This window comes from Carya illinoinensis, chromosome 14 (assembly GCF_018687715.1).
Source record: "Carya illinoinensis cultivar Pawnee chromosome 14, C.illinoinensisPawnee_v1, whole genome shotgun sequence".
In the NCBI taxonomy this organism is placed as follows: Eukaryota; Viridiplantae; Streptophyta; class Magnoliopsida; order Fagales; family Juglandaceae; genus Carya; species Carya illinoinensis.
In genome coordinates, this window is record NC_056765.1 from 30,826,822 (window position 1) to 30,847,961 (window position 21,140).

General features: G+C 38.6%; 1 protein-coding gene across 50 annotated transcripts in view; it reads right to left on the reverse strand.

The window, feature by feature from the left end:
* The window catches only part of LOC122294203 (putative disease resistance RPP13-like protein 1), a 79,996-nt gene extending 59,461 nt beyond the window's left edge, over positions 1-20,535 (reverse strand). For 49 of the 50 annotated variants that reach the window (XM_043102759.1, XM_043102757.1, XM_043102764.1 and 46 more), the window contains exons 1-2: positions 18,227-20,534; positions 210-2,552 (exon numbers count right to left, since the gene is read on the reverse strand). In XM_043102759.1, coding sequence (XP_042958693.1) covers positions 274-2,552; positions 18,227-20,216 — 4,269 coding nt within the window. In that variant the 5' untranslated portion in view covers positions 20,217-20,534 and the 3' untranslated portion in view covers positions 210-273. Of the gene's footprint in view, positions 1-209; positions 2,553-18,226 lie in introns of all 50 variants that reach the window. The other variant, XM_043102765.1, reaches the window with a different exon arrangement.
* Between the last annotated feature and the right edge of the window lie 605 nt (positions 20,536-21,140).

The following is a 21,140-nucleotide window of genomic DNA, read 5'->3' on the forward strand; positions in this document are numbered from 1 at the left end:
AAATGAATCCACGTAAGTTCCACTAAAAACGAATAGTTATTTTATTTTACATTTTGTCATGAAGAGATCTACTGTTCCTTTTATAAAGAGATCGCGGGTAGTTTATCTATCGCGGGTAGTTTATCTATTTGATAATTGTATAAATCATTTTGCTCAAAATAAAAATAATCGAATTATATTGATTAATGGTTGTAAAAGCTAATACGTACCTAACTTTGAAAGTTGAATGTACACTCGCTGCCATCCCCTTGTAGTTCATATGTTTGCCTTGTATTAGAAGCCAATCTCTATGTTGGGGATGTGAGCAACCTTGCGCCATTCTTTTCCTTTTTTATTTTGCAACTGTTTCTCCAATAGTGGACATCCGCGGATATCTAGAGAATAAATGGAGGCAGGAAACCCATCTTTTGGCACGAACTTCAGATTAGGACAATTATAGATCTCCATATACTCAAGAGAGGTGAGGCGTTGAAGGCCGTCTAGAGAGGTCATATTTGAAAATCCAGAGATGGTAAGTCTGGTCAGAGTCATGGGCAGCAAATCCAGCTCTAGAAAAGACTTCACATCTTCGCAATTGCCCCAGATTGACAATTCTTGAAGAGAGGGGAGTTTTTGTAGACCCCATGTCGTTCGACAGGCAACGAGCTTGTCACAACGTACGATGGAAATTGATTCTAAATTGGTAGGCAAGCCCCCTTCACCGAATGATTGCAGCATTGGACAGAATTTGATCGATAGTGACTTTAAATTGGTAGGCAAGCCCCCTTCACCGAATGATTGCAGCATTGGACACTTATAGATAGATAGTGACTCTAAATTGGTAGGCAAGCCCCCTTCACCGAATGATTGCAGCATTGGACAGTATCTGATCGATAGTGACTTTAAATTGGTAGGCAAGCCCCCTTCACCGAATGATTGCAGCATTGGACACTCATAGATAGATAGTGACTCTAAATTGGTAGGCAAGCTCCCTTCACCGAATGATTGCAGCATTGGACAGTTATCGATCGATAGTGACTTTAAATTGGTAGGCAAGCCCCCTTCACCGAATGATTGCAGCATTGGACAGTAAAAGATAGATAGTGACTTTAAATTGGTAGGCAAGCCCCCTTCACCGAATGATTGCAGCATTGGACACTCATAGATAGATAGTGACTCTAAATTGGTAGGCAAGCCCCCTTCACCGAATGATTGCAGCATTGGACATTTTTCGATCGATAGTGACTTTAAATTGGTAGGCAAGCCCCCTTCACCGAATGGTTGCAACATTGGACAGTATCTGATCGATAGTGACTCCAGGGATGGAAGGAGTAGGTGCATCTTGTCAGGTAATGACCTTAAATTCCCACAACTACTTATCTCAAATGTTTTCAATTTTTCGGCGCGCAATCCTCCATCCGGAAATGATACGAAATTAGGGCAATTCTTGATTCTTATAATCGAGGCGGCTAAATCGTTTTCATGTTGTTCTGAATTAATAAGAGACTCCAGATTCTCACATCCATTGATGGTGAAAATATCGATCTTTGCGATTAAGTTTACATGGAAGCATCTAAGAGAATCACAACTATTTTCCAAGTATAACTCTTTGAGGGATGAATAGTTGAAGTGCACTGGGAATTCTAACTTCTTACAGTTTGAGATCGTAAGACTTTTTAATGTGGAGGGTAGACCATCAATTTTCAATTCTTGAAGAGGACTGCTGGAATCCATCATTCCCTCCGGTAGGGACCGTAATGCATCAGATCCTTTAAGCACTAGTTTATGAAATCCAGATGGCAATTCATTTAACAGAACCTCGTTAACATTTATTAACTCCAATCTCAAGTCTGGAAGTGAGGCCGCCAGCTGCGAACATTCAACAATCTCAAGTCTGGCTAAAGAAGGAAGATGGATGGGCAACCCTCCTGTTAGCTTGGGGCACTTAATAATATGAAGCGCTTCAAGACGAGGAAAAGTAGCTTCACCTTCATTTTCAGAATCAAAACATAGCCAGTTTTCCCAATCTGGCATGTCTTGAAACTTTAGAACTTTCAAGGCTTCGAATGGCTTAAACGTAGAAGAACCGCTACCATAGAACTCCATACCCACTCTAGCAATTCCATGAAAGCCAATGATAGAGAGCGTCTGGAGAGAGTGTAGTTGTCCAAATGATGGCAAGATGTGGCAATATTTACAATTACGGAGATAAAGATTCACTATCTTAGAGAATGAAGGATGAGCGAGCCAATCCGGTAAGCTTTTACCACCATAATTGTCGATAGTGAGACTTTTCAAGTTTGTATTGGGTTGGAGATTCCCCAATACAGTTATTTGATCACTTTCTGAAATATTGCCAGTTGTAGGGTCCCATTTCAACTCCAAATTCGTAAGATGCTTCTTATCCTTCAACCTTGCATCCAAAGCATCGGTGGGAGATTTGACATTTTGGAGCTTCGTAATAGTGAGCTTCCCCCCAATATCTTCAAGACTCCCCAACTCCCCAATGCTCGATCCGCAATGTTTGTTGACAACAAATATATCCAAAGTCTGTAGACATTTTAGTCTACCCACACTACAACAAAATATGGTTTTTGCCACCATTTTTTTTCCCACAGATGAAAAGTGGCCGCTTATACATATGATTTCTCACAAAATTCTTGTCTCCAAAAATATCCATAGAAATTGTCAGTAAAAATGTGTTGTTTCGGCAAAAAATAGTCCCCGAATTTGATTTTGTCACAATAGGTCATAATCTGCATGTTTTCTGGTTGTCCTAACGACATACAGTCGTCACTGAAGTGTTTTGTCTTTCATTAATCACTGAATTCTATTGTGACAAGCAAAAGTCGTCATTATATTGTGATTCTATAAATAGCCTACTTAGCGCGCAGGGGATCTTTTCCCTCTCTTCTCTTCGCGTCAGTCGACCTCGCCCCTACCATCCATACCATATTAACCCCAAAACCCACAGCCCTACCTCCGAAAATTCTTCCCAGAAATGTTTTTCAAAGATTGTAAATCCCAAGTGCTGCCGTAATCCATCAGTGATGCAGATGGAACAAGCAACCAGTGAATCGTCCTCGACAGCCCACATACAATCGACGATGATCTTCTGATTTTGCATGCTTCGATTCGCAATTTAGTTGGTCGATTTTCTGGGCCCTAGCTGTCTCTGCTTGGGCATCCCCTTCTTTTCACTGAGCCCTACCAAAACACTATGGTCGGCTCCCTTTACTGTGAGCAATCGAAGAGAAACTAAACTGCGAAGCTACGGTCAGGTTTTCAATTTATCAGTTTTTTGGATTTCGCCATTCCTGTTATTCTATATTTCTCTGATGTCGAGGCTTTGAAATGTCTTTTGAAGGGATAATGTCGTATTGGCTTGAAGGATTTTTATGACCAGATTGAACATTGGGGCATTTTATATACTTGAGAAATTGAAAGATTTCCTTTAGTCATCAGGACCATGGCAGAAGCAAATACGGTTTTATTACTCTTTTTTTTTCTCAGTCAATTTGTTTGTTGTTGTCATTTACCTTTGATTATTGATTGAAATGGTTAGGTTGATACATTTCACAGCTATTATGTTGGATGGATATTGTATGGCTCTGTTTTCCTCTCCTTCTTTACCGGCATGCCAACTCTTTTAATTTCTTCTATTTTTTCTGTTGGGTTCAGAATATTGATTCCTGCAATTTACTTGGTGGAAAGCTGTAAAACTAGAAAACCCTCTGTATATTCTATTCTTTTTGATGCCTTGACTGAGATCTCTACTTATCTTTATGTTTTACTCAATATTTTCTGTGGGTTTTTCCATTTTTGGCATCCTAAATCACAGTTCTTGTTTGGGAGAGTAAAAGTGGATGAATAGGTAAATTTTGCTTGGTTTTTTGGCTAACCGTTCTCCAAACAAAACGTATGTTCAAGATATATATATTGAACTGTCCTTGTCAGTTATAACGAATTCTTTTTCAATTTTCAATGATTTAGACTCATGAGTTTCCGGTTTGAATCAGTCTAATGTTAATGCAACTTTCACTTGTTGCTGTTGAGTCTTGATTGTTTTCATTAATTTGCAAAATACATGACTTCCATCATGATACAGTTTTATATATTACGCTAATGCATTTGGGGAGCCTAACCTATTCTTAAAGTAACCCATATGCAGAGGAAGAGAGACACTACAGTTTAGATTATTTTTGCTACTTTAAGTGTATGCTATTTAATATCCTTTACCTACTCTTTTCATTTCTGTTTCTGTTTGCTGTTTTTTTTTTTTTTTGGTTCATTTATTAGACTTCCCATCTTGCATAATGTGGCTACCTACCCACTGAAATAATGAGTTAAAGAAAATGTTGTTTATATTCGTTGAGCAACAATGTTAATCATTTTTGGTATAGCCCTTCAGTTCTCAGCAGGTACCTACTAATTTGTCATAACTAATTTATTAACTAAAGGAGAGCAGTCTATTTGTAACAGATTAGTTAAAGTGTTGCAATAATATAGCTACGAAGTTGTGTTCATTTTATTATTATTTAGACTTTAAGATAGGTAGTCAAATGTTCACAATTCTATCTAGAAGTCCATGTTCTATATAGATTTTTTAACAATCCTCTTTCTAATTGATCTGTTTATCATCATCTACCAATTTGGTCCAATAGACTTTCACTTCACCTGTGGTGTATCGAAAATATGTGCATTGACAGCTTGAGTCTAATCTAATTGTTTGTTCACTTTAGACTAGTTTTATCATCTCTCCCATAAAAACATAATGAAGACTGGTACGAATGTTTTGCTTCCAGTATTGCCTATCAACTCTGGTTTTCCATACAGCTTCTGGATCCATGGATGTAGAAGATGAATATTTATTATGTAAAATTTACTTGGCTTTTACCATGTTCTATCTAGGATTTGATCCACATTTAATTATTGCCTTGTCCCTTTGTATTTTTTTCCAGGCTTCCACGGCTGGCTGAGGCAATCCTCCAAATTGACCTCATCATGTATTCATGACAGACTGTGTGTAAGTTGTCAAATCTGTTCGTACTTTACATAGGATGGAACAGATTCTGCTTGATATGTAATACTTAAAGTTCCTACTACTATATATCCCAAAAAGGGGTCTTGTGATGAACCAAATCGGTAGATAGTTTGGTCATTGTATGAATATTTTGGGACCTATGAATGGGTTATCAAAATGGGTTTGCATGGTAGTAGATTCAGGATTGCACTTAGAGTCTATTTGTAATCGAACTCATCAATCTAGCATCGTTAAACTGCCTTTTTAACTACTTCTATTGTACTAATAGAGCTTGGAATCTTGGGCTGATGGGTAATTTTCATGTTGGTATAGCTGCTGCAATTTTATATAGGCACCCAGTGGGTGTATGCCCCTTCCCGAAACATTTCAAACGTTTAAATGGACTGGATTTGTGGTTTTCTGTGATTTTTCCAAGCCGTTGTATGTTACGCTGTGATAACTGACACAGCAGTACTTATGATACTATGTTTTCCATGAATCTTTTCCACATATCTCCCTACAAAGGTTCGGCTATAAACCACATGTTATGAGCTACTCCTACCATAATGGATTAGACCATAAATGGGTTACATGTGTCTTGTAGTGACGATTATAAAATGCATTGTTTGTTATGATTCCCCTCTGTATCATCTGTGATTTCTGATTTTACCCCTGTCAATTCGTGATAATATGGGCAGCTTCTATTGGCAGCCTATAAGCTCACACCTACCCTTTGTACGTTATTTATGTAGTTATGTACCCATATATATTTATAACTATATATATATATATATATATATTTCTGAAAGTTTCCATTCCTTTCAACTGGAATTGCTCTTGATACCGTTGGGCCAATCCCACTTGAATTTTTCCTACCTTTAACCCTTTGGCCTTTAATATTTCCAGATATAATATTAGTCTAACTTCACACTAACTACAAATATTTTCACATGCCATTATTCAATAAAAACTAGCACTCATCCCTAAAGCAGATCTGAATATTTCACTCTAGTGTGCTGCATTAGAGTGTACGGGGGGAAAATATAGCCCGCACACTTCCCGTGTGTCGCTATATATCAGAATCATGTTGCCCACTCATATGTTTTATGTTATTCTTAAAGTCCCCCTGCTCCTGATAAGTTTGCACCTTATACCTTCCCATAGAATTCTGATATGGACAACCATTCTATCATTTGGCATGGAAATTAACCCCCTCAATGTTGCATTACAAATTGTCCATTATTGGGTGCATAAGGTGCAAAGGGCTATATTCTTTTGTCCCTCACATCTTTGTGATAGCTTAATAAGCACCTTCCCTCTCCTCTCCAACTTTTATTGGAAATCTCAAACTAAATGGCGTAAAGTGACTTCACAAATTTATTGTCATTTGTCAGGGACCTAATGGGAGCCGGTCGTGATGATTCAACTTGATAATCTGTTTGTTGAAGAAAATTTTGCATGTAGGCCTTTTTTTGGTATACAACAGTTAAATGGATAAATCTTGGATGCATATTAGAGATAGATTGCGGTCCCATGAATATGCCGAAGGAGTTAATCATTTCTTATCCATGGCTCAATCCAATGCTCCTGCCAGTGATGCCATTCGATGTCCTTGCCAGATATGTCGTAATAATTTTTTCCAACCATTTGATGTTGTGAGGGATCATTTGTTCTTGCAAGGGATTGATATAAGTTATACTCAATGGATATTTCATGGAGAAGATGATCCTTTTCATGCCAATCGATCAGATGATGAGGACGATGGAGATGATTTTGGTGAGTACGTTGATGATGTTGATGAGATGTTAGATGACATCCGGGTGGGATCCTTCGTTAATAGTGCTCACGGTTTAAATGCTGGTGGTGGTGACGATGATGCACCAGAACCCAATGTTGGGACTTCAAGACACCATACATTTGAACAGTATGTAGAGGATGCTCGACGTCCACTCTACCCATCATGTGCAAACTACTCAAAGCTATCATTTATGGTGAAGTTGCTTCACATCAAGAGTATTGGTGGTTGGAACGTGAAGTCTTTTAACATGGTGCTAAAGCTATTGAAATCTGCCTTCCCGACTGCTCTTTTGCCTGAAGACTATAACGATGCACATCAGCTAGAACGTGGGTTGGGATTTAGTTACACCAAAATTCATGTATGTCCAAATGACTGTATCTTGTTCTGGAAAGAATACGAAGACAAAGATCAGTGCCCTAAATGCAAGTCATCTAGATGGGTCTCACTGACAAGTAAACACCGGGTACCTCAGAAAGTGATGCGTTATTTTCCATTGATGCCTAGGTTGCAACGCCTTTATATGTCAAAGAAGACAGCACAAGCGATGTGATGGCATAAAGAGCAGCGTATTGATGACTCGAGCTGTATGAGGCATCCAGCTGATTCCAAAGTTTGGAAAGATTTTGATAGGAAACATGATTGGTTTGCGAAAGATGCTCGTAATGTTCGTCTTGGACTTGCGAGTGACGGTTTCAACCCGTTCAATAACATGAGCAAGCCTTATAGTATATGGCTAGTCATACTTCTGCCTTACAACTTGCCACCTTGGTCTTGTATGAAAAATCCATACTTTCTCTTGACATGTTTGATACCTGGTCCTAAATCACCAGGTAATGATATCGATATCTTTCTTCGTCCTTTAGTTGATGAATTGAAATCATTATGGGAGGTTGGTATTGAGACATATGATGCATTCAGTTCCGATGTTTTCCAATTACATGCATCTCTACTCTGGACTATAAATGACTTTCCTGAATACGCCAATCTTTCGGGGTGGAGCACAAAGGGGAAATTGGCATGTCCTGTGTGCAATGTAGATACAGACTCAATGTGGTTGGCCTATGGGCGTAAACATTGTTATATGGGCCACCGTCGCTGGTTGGCCCCGGACCACCGTTGGAGAAAGAATAAACGTGCTTTCAACGGTGCGCTCGAGGTGAGGCCTCACCCACCAAGACTTACGGCCCAAGAAATACTTGAATCATTATGCATGGTCTCCAACGTGCAATTTGGAAAAAGTGAACGGAAGAGGAAACAGGCACCACACGAACAAAACTGGACAAAGAAAAGCATCTTCTTCGATCTCCCATACTGGCAAGACGTGGGATTGAGGCATAACCTAGACGTAATGCATATCGAGAAAAACATCTGTGATAGCGTCTTGGGCACCTTGCTGAGTATTGATGGAAAGAGTAAGGACACTGCAAATGCACGAAGGGATTTGGAACGTCTCGGACTGAGGAAGGAATTACACTTACGTCCGGAGGGTGATCGTTGCCGGATGAGTCTGGCATGTTACACACTAAACCATAATGAGAGAATTTCCTTTTGTGAGTGGGTGTCACAAGTTAGTTTTCCAGATGGCTTCGCCTCTAATATTGCTCGGTGTGTGAATATTCGGGAAGGCAAAATTACAGGAATGAAAAGTCATGACTGCCACATTTTTCTCCAACGGTTGCTTCCGGTTGTAATTGGCAGTTATTTGCGTCCCGACATCCGGCTAGCTTTGACCGAGCTAAGTACATTTTTCAAGGAATTGTGTGCTCGAACATTGACGTATGAATCATTGCATCGCCTTCAGGCAGATATTTCTATCATCCTATGTAAACTTGAGATGATCTTCCCACCTGCATTTTTTGATATTATGGTCCACCTCGCAATTCATTTACCAGACGAGGCATTACTTGCTGGACCAGTGCAATACAGGTGGATGTATCCGTTTGAGAGGTACCTGGGGAAGTTCAAGCGCTATGTCCGGAACAAAGCCCGCCCTGAGGGTTCAATTGCAGAAGCATATGTTCATGTTGAGTGTTTAACATTTTGCTCAATGTATCTCAACGACATTGAGACCAGATATAAACGGGTTGAAAGAAACGCGGACATTCCAGATCAGCTTAATGATGAATTTTTTTCTGTATTCTCACAAAAGGTTCGTCCGCTTGGGGCGGCCAACATTCACATGCTAGCCGAGAAATGGTTTTCAAGAGCCCACTGGTATGTTCTCAATAATTGTGGCGAGATCGAGCATTACCTCGAGTAAGTGGTCCACATTTTTGTGTAAAGCAAAGATTGTTTAACGGTTACATAGTTACACCATGAACTTATACCACTCTGTTTTGCAGTGACCATTACAACATGATTACAAGGGAAAGCACAACCAACTCTGCGCGCAGGCACCAAGCTCAATTCCCAGCTTGGTTCAAGAAACACGTACGTATTTCTCTTTAATATTAAACCGTCTGATACCTTGGGGGTTGACGGTTTATCATTCCATTTCAACTCGACATGTTTTACTGCTATAACAAAATGCATAAAATAGCATTTTTCCAAACCTGCTAAAAAAACTAATATGCCTCATTTTTAACTAACCAAAATAACTACTAAATCTTCTAGCTATTTTATTATTACGTTGGTTTTGTCTTTTGATTGGAATATAGATTCGAGAGAAGCGTGCGATGAACCCAGCCAGTGTACGAGATGAAATATATGCACTTGCATGTGGTCCCGACAAGTGGGTTGCGTCGTACGCCGGTTGCATTATGAATGGAATTAGATTTCAGACAAAGGATCGAGAGAGGCACCGACGAACTCAAAATAGCGGTTTGGTTGTTCGTGGTGAACATCAGTCAAATCCCGTTGACTTCTATGGGGTTTTGAAAGATATTATAGAATTAAGATATATGGGTTGGCGTAAGGTCTATTTGTTTCAATGTGATTGGTGGGATGTTGGTAATAAGCGAAAAGGGATTCGCGTTGGCGACCATTTAACAAGCCTGAACACTTCTCGAACATGGTATAAAGATGAACCTTTTGCTCTTGCATGCCAAGCCCAGCAGGTGTTTTACTTAAAAGATATGAGTGTGGTGGGTAGTTGGTATGTGGTCCATAAGATAACGAATAGGAATGTATACAACATTCCTTTAGTTTCGTCGGTCCAGGATGCGGATGATCCTGCAGAGTTAGTTCACGATGATGCTTTCGAGGAAGATGAAAACATTCCGACAAAAGTGCCGCATGCCCAATCTAGTGATCCAGACTTGATGACTCCATTGAACAGGCTAGATGAAGAACCAATACTGATAGACCCTTCGACCATATTAGAACATCAACCATCTGATTTAGTTGACCACGATGCATTCCTCGAGGATGATGGCGTTGATGATGATCAGGGAATCGACGAAGCCGATGCTAATAGCGACAGAAGCGATGATGACAGTATTGCATTTGCCAATGATGCAACCTCAGATTCAGAAGATGGTATGCCCTTACTTATAGTGTCATTATTTCAATTTCTCACAATGCATGGTTTGATAATTTACCTAAGTTAGGAATATACTAATGTGTCATTGCTACCAATAACAGTCAATGTTAACTCTGTCCTTTATAATGTTAGATTATCTAGCTGGAAATGACAAGTAATGAACACAGTTTACGGTCAACGTAATTTCTAACATGTCGTTTGGGCCATGCTTGCCAATACGACAATGCAGTATTTTATCTAAACTGTGTTGCTATTGATTGATTATTCCACTAACTTACACTCTATGATATCCAGAAACAATGAATGTTATGTGAAATCCGGCCAGATTTCACATAACACCATGGAATGCAGGGAGCTGATGCACCTTCCTTTGGTGCAGCTGAGGCAGATGTTGTAATAAGATTAAGGTGATAAACTACTGTATTTTTTTAAGGAGTGGTATTTCAACAATTCAGAATTGTCATGTTTTTGTGTGTAAGTTCCATGAAGTAGAAGCTATCAATATTAGAGTAATTTTTTCCAAAACTTACAGTCAATGTTATATGATACTGAAGGGTGGGAAAAAACATGCTTGAGGCCTAGTTTTTTATCAAACACTATACTTGATAGAAATTATTGGAATGTTGATTATTCCCATAGATTTTGTATAGAATTAATGTAGATTAAATACTCCTTCACACTTGCTTAGTAATTGTCAAGACACAGATCTGATTATTGAGTTGTGTTGTGTCATGTTGGCAGGGGCCAAAGCTGTGATCTGCAGCCGCATATTTATAATCTGTTACATTTGATGTGCTGCAAACTTGTTAGTTGTTTGATGTGATTCTAATCAGTTGAAGATGGAATGACAGGTATCAAGAAATTGATCTAAAACCAATAGGCCATTTATACACAATCAGGTTGCTTCATTTCCAGCTCCCTGGCATGTGAGGTGGTCTTATATAACATACAGCATATGAGGTATACATGAAGTCCAACGAACATCCATACCAATCAACCAAAAAGTATGGTGTAATGCACTGCCATTAGGTATTTCTTATCAATCCAATAACCTCAATACAAGTAAATTGGATAAATGAAAGTGTGGACCAATTAAATTGGATAAAGTAATATATGGCTCAAATAGGTTAGACCATAGTTGAGAATAGCATAATTATCCAACTGGGCAGCATAATTGGTTTTGATATCTTTGTCTTACATGAAGCCTACAAATTAGCAAGTACATGGATCTAAGCTAGTCGGCTGCCTTACAAAACAAGTTGCATAGTCTATATCACTTATTGGCAAATCTGTAAAGAATATCTACGAATGTCATCAAATATCAAACATTCCAATTAGCTTGACAATATCTTCTCATAATTTGTCCAATGAATGAGCGTTTTACTCAATTGAAATGTGTTATTTCAATGCCTTACGAGGGGGGGTATGAAGCTGGACAACTCAATGCAAGAATGGCAGAGCATTATAGACTACCAGTAAATATTGATTATTAATGTATGGTGGAGCAAGCTTAGAAAAATCCTGGATCCCGAACAAATTAAACTGCCAATTGTATAATTAAGGTTTGCAACGATAACCAGTTCAGAACTCCAAAGGGTCTTGCAATGCTGGTTATATAACTGCAGATTAAAAGCTAACACCTGTACTAAAAGATTAGACATCTGTCAATATAAGCTGACACCTATATTGATTATTAATCTGCCACTTGTATATAAGCTGAGCCTGTAATGTGACCATTACAAATATTAACCTGCCACTTGTCCATAAGCTGACACCTGTATTGTCTCATTTCACCCCTATATGCCACTTTGCTGGTTATATAGGGAGTTATTTGCTGTACTTCTATAAAAAATTAACTGCTTGTATTGGAAACCTATACAAGTTAACGTGGTTGTGCAGAAAAATTAGCTAAGTAAACCAGAAGTAAATGGTTGAAAACTTATTATTAATAAGTTTTTATGCACTCAGTGAGGGACAAGAAAGTTGTGGAATGTTATATAGTTTAAATCCACGTAACAGAGCAGAATTTACTCTTATATGACAAAAAACTAGGCGGGAACTGACCAAAAAATTAGGCGGGGTGCTCTGAGTTGGGTTGTCAACTCATAGGCCGTATCTCCTGGTTTCTCCTGCCAACACCTAGGTCACAGTACCCAATTGCTTAAAAAAGATTGTTTTAGCTGGACAACATGTTTCAAATTGCTCTTTCAACAGAGAAGGAACCCAGTTGACACATCTGAGCGAGGAGCAAGAAAGCAGCCAATTGTGATATGAAGTTTAGATTCTCCCAACTTCAGAAACCATCGGTTTGGAGAACACATTTGATCATCCAAGCAGAGAGAGGAGCCGAGTCTTTTACCTTCATCCACGAAGACAAGTGGGTTAACTCTCTCTCATCTCCTCTCATTTACATGTTGGATCTTCCCACCTGGGCATAATTCTCTCAAAGCTCATGTTCTGGGCATGTAAACCTTACTGACGACCATTTTCTCTGTGTGCTGTTGTTTTCTTTAAAGAAATGGCTAAGGCCAATGCATGCAACTATAAGAAGGGTACTTACAGGTTAATATAATGTCTTTAGATGTGTCATGAAGAACCATTCCAGTATAGACCCTAAACCATACTGATTTGTTTCAACTGTTGTGAGCTTTAGAAATACTTACTGTTGGACCTCAATATGGAAGTTGGTAGTCAGCCATATGGACAGCAAATGCTTGCTTCTTACTCTATGTGTAAATGATTCAACATATTAAACACATTTATAGAGACCAAATTATGCACATTAGATTCATGGAGAGGGTTCGATATGTTCTAACCATGTATCTTTAAGGAAATAACTGTTTGTATGGCATTTTCCTGTGCTTATATCTAGACTGGAAAATGGTCTTACCCTAGGGTTGAAAAGTGTAGTGCATATTTTGAACATCATTGAAAAATTAGGCACAAAGTAGAAAGCAGATACTGATTTTCTGAGCCAGTTAAGTTATATCTAGGAAAGTAAGTTTAACAGAGCTTGTGTGTGTGTGCATTAGACGGATTGCCATTTAAAAAAGTAAGACCATGGTGAGATGGGTAAGAGGAAGGCTCCCTGGACGATATGGACGTGGGGGCCATACTACACGACTTCATCACGGGCCACCACTGCTGCGTGATACGGAAGCAGATGTAGTAATTGGTGATTCCACTCAACCTCCAAATGTGGGTGTAGCGGAGCCTAGTTTTGATGAAGCTAATATAGCTTCCAGGATTGTTTCAACTAATGCACGTAAGTTGAAACAGCATTATCGAAAACACTTTCTTTATCATGTTTTAGTTAAAAGGCAAAATGCATTCAGCTTGAACTGATTTTTCTGTTATTGGTGGATAGAAGGAACTGATGCACCTTCCCGAAAACGTGGTCGAGGACCAGCAAAAGACACATTGTTTGACAGAGTCAGAAAATTTGGTCAGATACCCCTGAATATTAAGGATGGACAAAGAGGACCATCGTGCGAAAATTACAACCTATTTTCTGGACGGGTGACCACGATCGTGAGACTTCATGCTAACATGATGCATGCAAGCTGGAAAGCTGTGCCCAAAGAGGAGAAAGAAGAGCTCATCGACCGTGTTAAGGTAGGACAAAGCAAGAGTGTAGGGTTTGCATCTACCAAGCATATTGTTATGTAAATATGAATATACATCCTACTTCTGTATTTTTTGTAACAAGACAAATAGTTGAACTTGAAATGGACTGACTTCTTGATGTTATCGTAGGCTGATTTTAAACTGGACTGGACACAAAGTTCGCATCGTGAGTGTGTGACAAATGCAGTGGCAAGGAAATATAATGGATTTCACTATTTATTGCGAAAGCAGTACATAAGGTATGGGTCGAAATAAGCAGCCCTTTCTGGCAGGACATCGTGGGTAGAGAAGCCCGTATGGGAACATCTATGTAGGATGTGGTCAACTGAAGAATTCGAGGTATATGAATCATCTCTATACTAGTTACAACTCCTTCAATGTGATTAACTAAAAAATGGAAAACTGCCTTGTATATTTTGCAATTTCTGGAGTGGCACAAAATGCAAATGACTTGGTTCTTGGGTGGTAGTTAGTTTAGAAATACTTAAAAAGTGATAAAGCCGTCTCTTTAATTTTGGTGCATGCTTGCAAGGGGTGGTTGGATTAAATTATTGGAAATGGTTGTAATTTGTAAACACTAAGGCATGTTCAAGCGATGTGTCAATAGGGGATGTTAGTAAATCTAGAGAGATAATCTTAGACAAGTTTACACAATCTACACCAGCTAATGTGTTACAACTTGCATAACCTCTTATATCAACCTAGAATGTATGAGGCAAGTGTGCTGTACTCCCAATCAGATTACATGTACTCAGTTTTCGGACAGAAGGGTTTTGCTCTCACATTTTGCTGGTATGTGTATTGGGTTATGTTGATTGTTTATGACAAGTGGTGTTGCATGGGTTATCCATATAGGCCATTTAAACCAGTATTTTGTGCTTAACAGAGAAAAGTGTTGTCAATTTTCAGCATTTTGGCATGAAGACCATCATGTACAACTACAATATTCAATAACATAATTAAAATATTGTAGTTGACATTAGTGTGCATGGTTAAGATAGACACTCTAGGGTGTTTCCAATTACCCCCATCCGTGCCTATAAGAATGGGTTAAAGCCCATATTTAATTGAAATACTTTAAACTATTATTTATAAGAGGGAAAACTATATCAGAAATTTTCAGGCTACTAAAGAAACTGAATAATAGTTTAATGCAATAGATCATTATCTCTTGACTGTCAATGCCCCACAGAAAATGTCAAAGAGAAACCAGAAAAATAGGCAGAAACAAAATGTCAACCATACAGGAGGGAGAAAGCCATTCGTACGAATATTGGAGGAAATGGTACGTCTACTTGAATTTCTGATTCAAGTAACAGGACATAATCGATTTTATCCACACTAACTAACTAACTAATGTGTTGATGGTTGCAGAATGAAGAAGACCCAAACTTGATACAGTTTTACAGAGAAGTTCATTGGTCAAGAAAGAAGGGATGCTTTATAACTGGCCAAGCAGAACAGAACTACGTAAGTGTTTATCTAGTTGTTGTTGAGTCGATTTTTTAAAGGTTAGGCTTAAAGTAAGTGTTGCCTGGCATTAATGGTGTTACCCTTGGGCACATGGATGTAGAAACTAATGCTTGAGCGATTTGATGAGACTGAGGTGAATACTGAAAACAACAATGAGAAGTGCAATGCAGCTTTCAAGGAGGTTTTAGGATATAAAGCAGGATATGCAACAGGACTTGGACACTCGGTTATACCTGAAGCTTCAATAGCATTGCGCAAGAATAGGGACTATGTTAGGATTGTTGAAGAGAATGAAAGGAACAAGAATGAAGCACATATGTACAAGAGCCAGTTAGAGGTGCTAAGAGATGAGTTGCATAGTTTCAAGAATCAGTTTAAAGACTACCAGAGTACGATCAACAATCGTGTAGCTGACCTGGAATGCAATCAAAGAGAGTCTCATCAGGAGACTAACATGGATGCCTAGGCATCCGGTTAATGTGTGGCTTTTTTGTTGCCCAGCTGACTGATCTTTTTGGAAAGTCGTAGTTGAAGTAACAAGTTGCTTATATTCGTGAAGTACTAATGTCTTTTGGTCCTTTCTTTTGATGATGCACATATATGGATGTGGTGGCAGTCTCTACATTGTGTCTAGTTTAACAGTCAGCATAGTATATAGGTTGACAATGTGCCAACGGTTGCTGCCATGCATTTCACACAAAAAAGCTTGACTAAGGTATGCAATTTACTCCCAATGCTTCATGATGTTAATATTCATTATTTCAGACACATATTCAGAGAGATTCCCCCCCCCCCCCAAAGTTAACCCTATAAGCATTGACAGTTTGAGTGAATTTGGATATCCACTCAAACTGTCAATGGTTTAGATCAACTAAATAGTTGGGCTGATTGGTTAAAAATACATGCAATTGGTGGCTGAGAGTACAAATGATTAATGATTACCTAGATTGGATTAAAAACTGATGGAAATTTATTTTGCTTCTCTGTGGTTTATCAGCCTTGCTACTTAGGAATTTATCTGATGCCTCATTGTGTAGGATTTCCCTGATGCTACAAGTAAAATAGTTGAATTGTTTGGGTTTTGTATTCCCTCCACTCTTGATATAGTTCTTTAGATTAACAGAATTTGTCTGCATGCGATGGATAAAAATACTACCAAGTGGTGGTTGTTGAGTGCAGATTGTTGCATGATGTTATAGGGTAACCAGTAATCCCACAATATTGTCATTCTGCACATAATTTCTCAGCTCACCTAGGATGGAAGTAACCCAACTCACATGTTTCGGATTATGATGAGGTTATGCAAAATGCATATGTGCAGGGAGTCTGAAGCCTGGCAGCGGGAGAAAAGTTTGATGCTAACATGAACAGGCAGTCAAACCAAGACACAATGAGGGCCCAGCCTTGCCATCTATGTGGACAAATGGAGGTGTTGCTTGCTTGAGTGAAGATCCCCACATATCCATTTGACCAGGAAAGAGATTAGAAGCTTGATAAATATCTATTATTGATATGTAATAGTTATGTTTTGGGACATAGATATGGGACTCATATAACATTTCTGTTGGCTGGGCATGTCAGATGGAACAGGATGCCAATTTTGGCATCATCATTAAATTTATGAGACTGGTGTTGATCTATGTGTTGATATGATCATAGTTTTACAAAATGGGTTTATGTTTCTTGGATATGTTCACACGGATGACCAGGGTGCATTTGGATGGATATTGTATGTCCAATGGAGAACTAAGTGATATATTAAATACATGATTAGCAATTTCAGGGCAAATTGTTTTCTGTTCTTTGCCATGGGAATGTAATATGTAAAACTGAAATCTTGATTTATCTGATGGATATTTTGGAAAGGTAGTACTGCGCGCGGCTAAGGGGGGATCATCCACTTAGTACTACAATTTACCAATAATATATATTTATAAAATACAGATATATGGAATTGTAGTGTAGTACTGGAAAAACAGATAAGGTATATATTGGTAGGTTGAAATGCATTGTTGCTACGCCGGCCAGGTAAATCTCCCAGTACTCCAAATACATGGAGAGGTTTTCTGGGAAATGAGGATTATTGGCAACAATTGGTCATCAGGACCATTCAATACTGGCAATACAATGCAGGTAGTTGTATTTGGAATATATACGTAAATGCAAGCTGCAAATCAATTGAGCTATAGCGAAGAATGAGATGGCCAATAAAGGATATTTTTGGCTTTGCTGAATTGCCAATAATTCATGATCTGGACCATATAGGTTAACAGCTATAAGGCAGACTTGATGAGCCAAATTTACTGCTAAAAATTATTTTCCATAACACATAGTTGCCAATACTAACGTATTACAAGGAAATCAAGTTGTACGAAATGCCAATTGAAGTCGGTGCTTACTTTCCTAACCTCATCGCAAGTAAGAAGTTGTAAGTCATACAAGTTGCCAAATTTACATTTCGTTGGCGACATAAGTTCCCAACACCCTTCTATTACAGACAACCTATATCTGTGGTAAACATCAATACCCAAGTTATGAATTGATGAGATAGCATATTAGTGGCAAGGTTGCATTCTAGGAAATGAGTTTAGTGTTCGAGATTGGGAGGATTGTTTGGCGTATTACTGACAAACTAAATGTCTTATGCCAACGGCATAAATTGCCAAGATAGACCATCATTTTCGTCAATTCATAAGATTGCCAAAATAGGTAGTTAAATTGGCAATTCATTATTGGCAAAGCTGTGGCGGTCATTTTCTGTGGCTTAAAGGTCATTACCTGCAATTTTTTCCACAATTGCTGCAAAAACTATTGGCGGCAATAGGCTGTATTTGTTGTAGGGCCAGATGTAACGGCATCTCCGTTATGGCACTTCCTCCTAATTCAAGATGACGCAAACTAATGAGTTTATGCATATCTCTAGGTAATACAGTAAGATTCTCACACACCCGTAATCTCAATGTTTGCAAATTGCACAATTTACATATAGAATCAGGTAGTTTTCTAATTCCTGTCCAAGACAGATCCAAATATCGTAGATGTCTAATTTTGCCAATTGAATCAGGCAACTCAGTCAAATTGCTATCATCTGCAAAGGAAAGCACTCGTAAGAATCTAAACATGGGCAACGAATGATCATGTGCGAATTTTTTGATTAAGATTAATCCATTCCAATCATCTGTTATTGGGAGAAAAGTGCGCAATCCCTTGGCCTCGTAAAGTGCCTCTAACATCGTCTTTGGGATGTTTTCCAAGCTTTCATCAACAATTGATAAATGGCGAATCTTGTTCGTAACTTGGAGCGAATTTCCACCCTCCAGTCTAAAGATAAATTGCCCAGACACAAATCTTGCTAAGTCGTTGACAAGATCATGCATTCCGAATGTTGAAGAAGTACTTGATTCTTGAAATAATAACGATCTCGATACCAGATCAACGATGTTATCATCACCGACTTGCTCCATTGTTTTGCCTTTAGACTTTTGTAATAGACCTTCTGCCATCCACAATGAGACTAATTCCTTTTTCCCGAAAATATGATCTTTTGGATATATAGAACAATAAGCAAAGCAACGCTTTAAATGTGAGGGCAAATGTGTATAACTTAATCTTAGAGCAGGAATAATTTCAGTCGTCATGTCCCATACCTCGCTCTTTAATATTCTATTCCAATCTTCAACATCTACTTTAGACCACAAGAGAGATCCAATTGTGTTGACAGCTAAAGGTAGACCTTTGCATTTTTCCACGATCTGTCTTCCAATTTCTTCTAGCTCTGGATGCATATCGGAGATATTGCCTTGAAACGCTTTTCTTACAAAAAGTGACCAACATTCTTCTTCTGGTAGTGGGTTCAGATTGTATCTGAAATCAGTTTGCATAACTGATACTACTTTTTCTTCACGTGTGGTTACCAAAACTCTGCTCCCTTGTGCTCCAAATCCGAAGGGTTTACTTAAGGCCTCCCACTTCATATATTTATCATTCCAAACATCATCTAAAACGAGTAGAAATTTCTTTCCCGTCAAACTCTCCTTGAGCTTACTTTGAAGCGATTGTAGATCAGTCTCACCATCACAATTAACAGATACTCCCTTTAGAATTTTTTTTGTTACCTGAACGACGTCAAAGTCATCCGAAACACAAACCCATGCTTTAGAGTCAAAATATTCATTCACTTTCTCGTCATTGAATACAAGCTGAGCAAGGGTGGTCTTGCCGAGTCCCCCCATACCGACAATAGCAATCACATGAAACATCTTATTGCCACTTACATCATCTGAGAACATGGAATTAATTATTTTCTCCTTATCATCTTTTCTACCACAAATACCAGATTCTTCAACCCAAGGAGTTGTGGGCAATCTTTCGGATGGTTTCCCTCGAACGCCTTCTTTTAGACCTATAACGTCCTTTTGTTCTACAAGATTCTTCAATCTTTTAAGCACTTCTTTTATCTTTGGTTCTATTTTCTTGTCAAATGGTACTTTAAGAGAATGAGAGATGGCTTTTCGTACCTTGCGTGTAGTGGTAAGAAATTCAGCATCCAACTTGCAGCGCATGGCTTCGGTATCAATCTCATCCAAGATGTCCTCTGCATCATAGACAGCATCTTTCAACTCATCGAGCCATTCTTTCACGTAGGGATTTGTCACTTGTTTTTCCTCTGCATCTTCAAACACAGCATTCACAGATCGCAAAGCCGTCTTCAGGTTGTTCAAGAGTGTTTGGTCGAGTTTTTGTCGCCGAAAAAAGTCACCAAATTCACCAGATGCCACCCTTTCAAAAAACGCTTGGAGGAGTGGGGAGAGAAATATGCCTGCAAGCTCAGCCATGGTTTCTGCTTTGTAATGGAAGGAATCAAAGGAAATGAAGCAAAAGTGATGAAGAATAGTGAAGAGAAATAAGATTACAAGCCCTCTTTTGCTTCAACGCTAAAACTGAATTTCCATTTACCGCGAAGTAAAGAAATTAATGAGAAATTGGTAAAATAAATGAATGAGAGGACGTTATTCAAACACGTCGGAAATCACTTTACCCAAAAACATTTTCTTGCTGCATTTGTAAGAATATGATTGGCGGAAACCAACTTTCTTTGTTAATTAGCTCTCTGGCCATATTGCATGTGGCCGACATTGAAGCAGAGGAAATGAAAGTTGGTGGAAACATTTTCTTGCACGTGTTGGAGCAGAGGAATCAAAGAAAAAGAGAGATGAAACAAAGGAAAGACGACAAACAGGTGGAACCATAATTCAACACGCCATCATCCATTCCATGCAATAATATAGTTTGGTTTTTTAATTCATTCCAAGCTTGACTTCCCATAATGAGTAGTAATGGACGAATAATAAATTCACACGGATTCAGGGGTGTTAAGCTTTTAGTTTGTTAGTTAGGCTGAGCAAAGTGATAGATGGACTTCCAATCTTGAAAGCAGCTACATGTACGCAATGAAGTATGAAGATTGAAGACTGATATAGAATTGGCCTTCATCATCGGTCTGTTGGAGCTAATCTCGAGACTTTTATACACAGAGGAGACAAGGCATTCACTGAAAAGTAATGATATATATCCAACACATATCATAATATACGCAGAAAAATAGTATTATTTTTATAAGGCATTTTATAAAACTACCTCTCCTTTTAAAATAGAGCTTCGCGAGGCAGAGGAGAAATCATTAGTGCAATTGTTCCTCATTGTACTTCTTGTTAGAATCATTTGCAGGAATTCCTGATGGCCTGTTGATATTTTGTTGT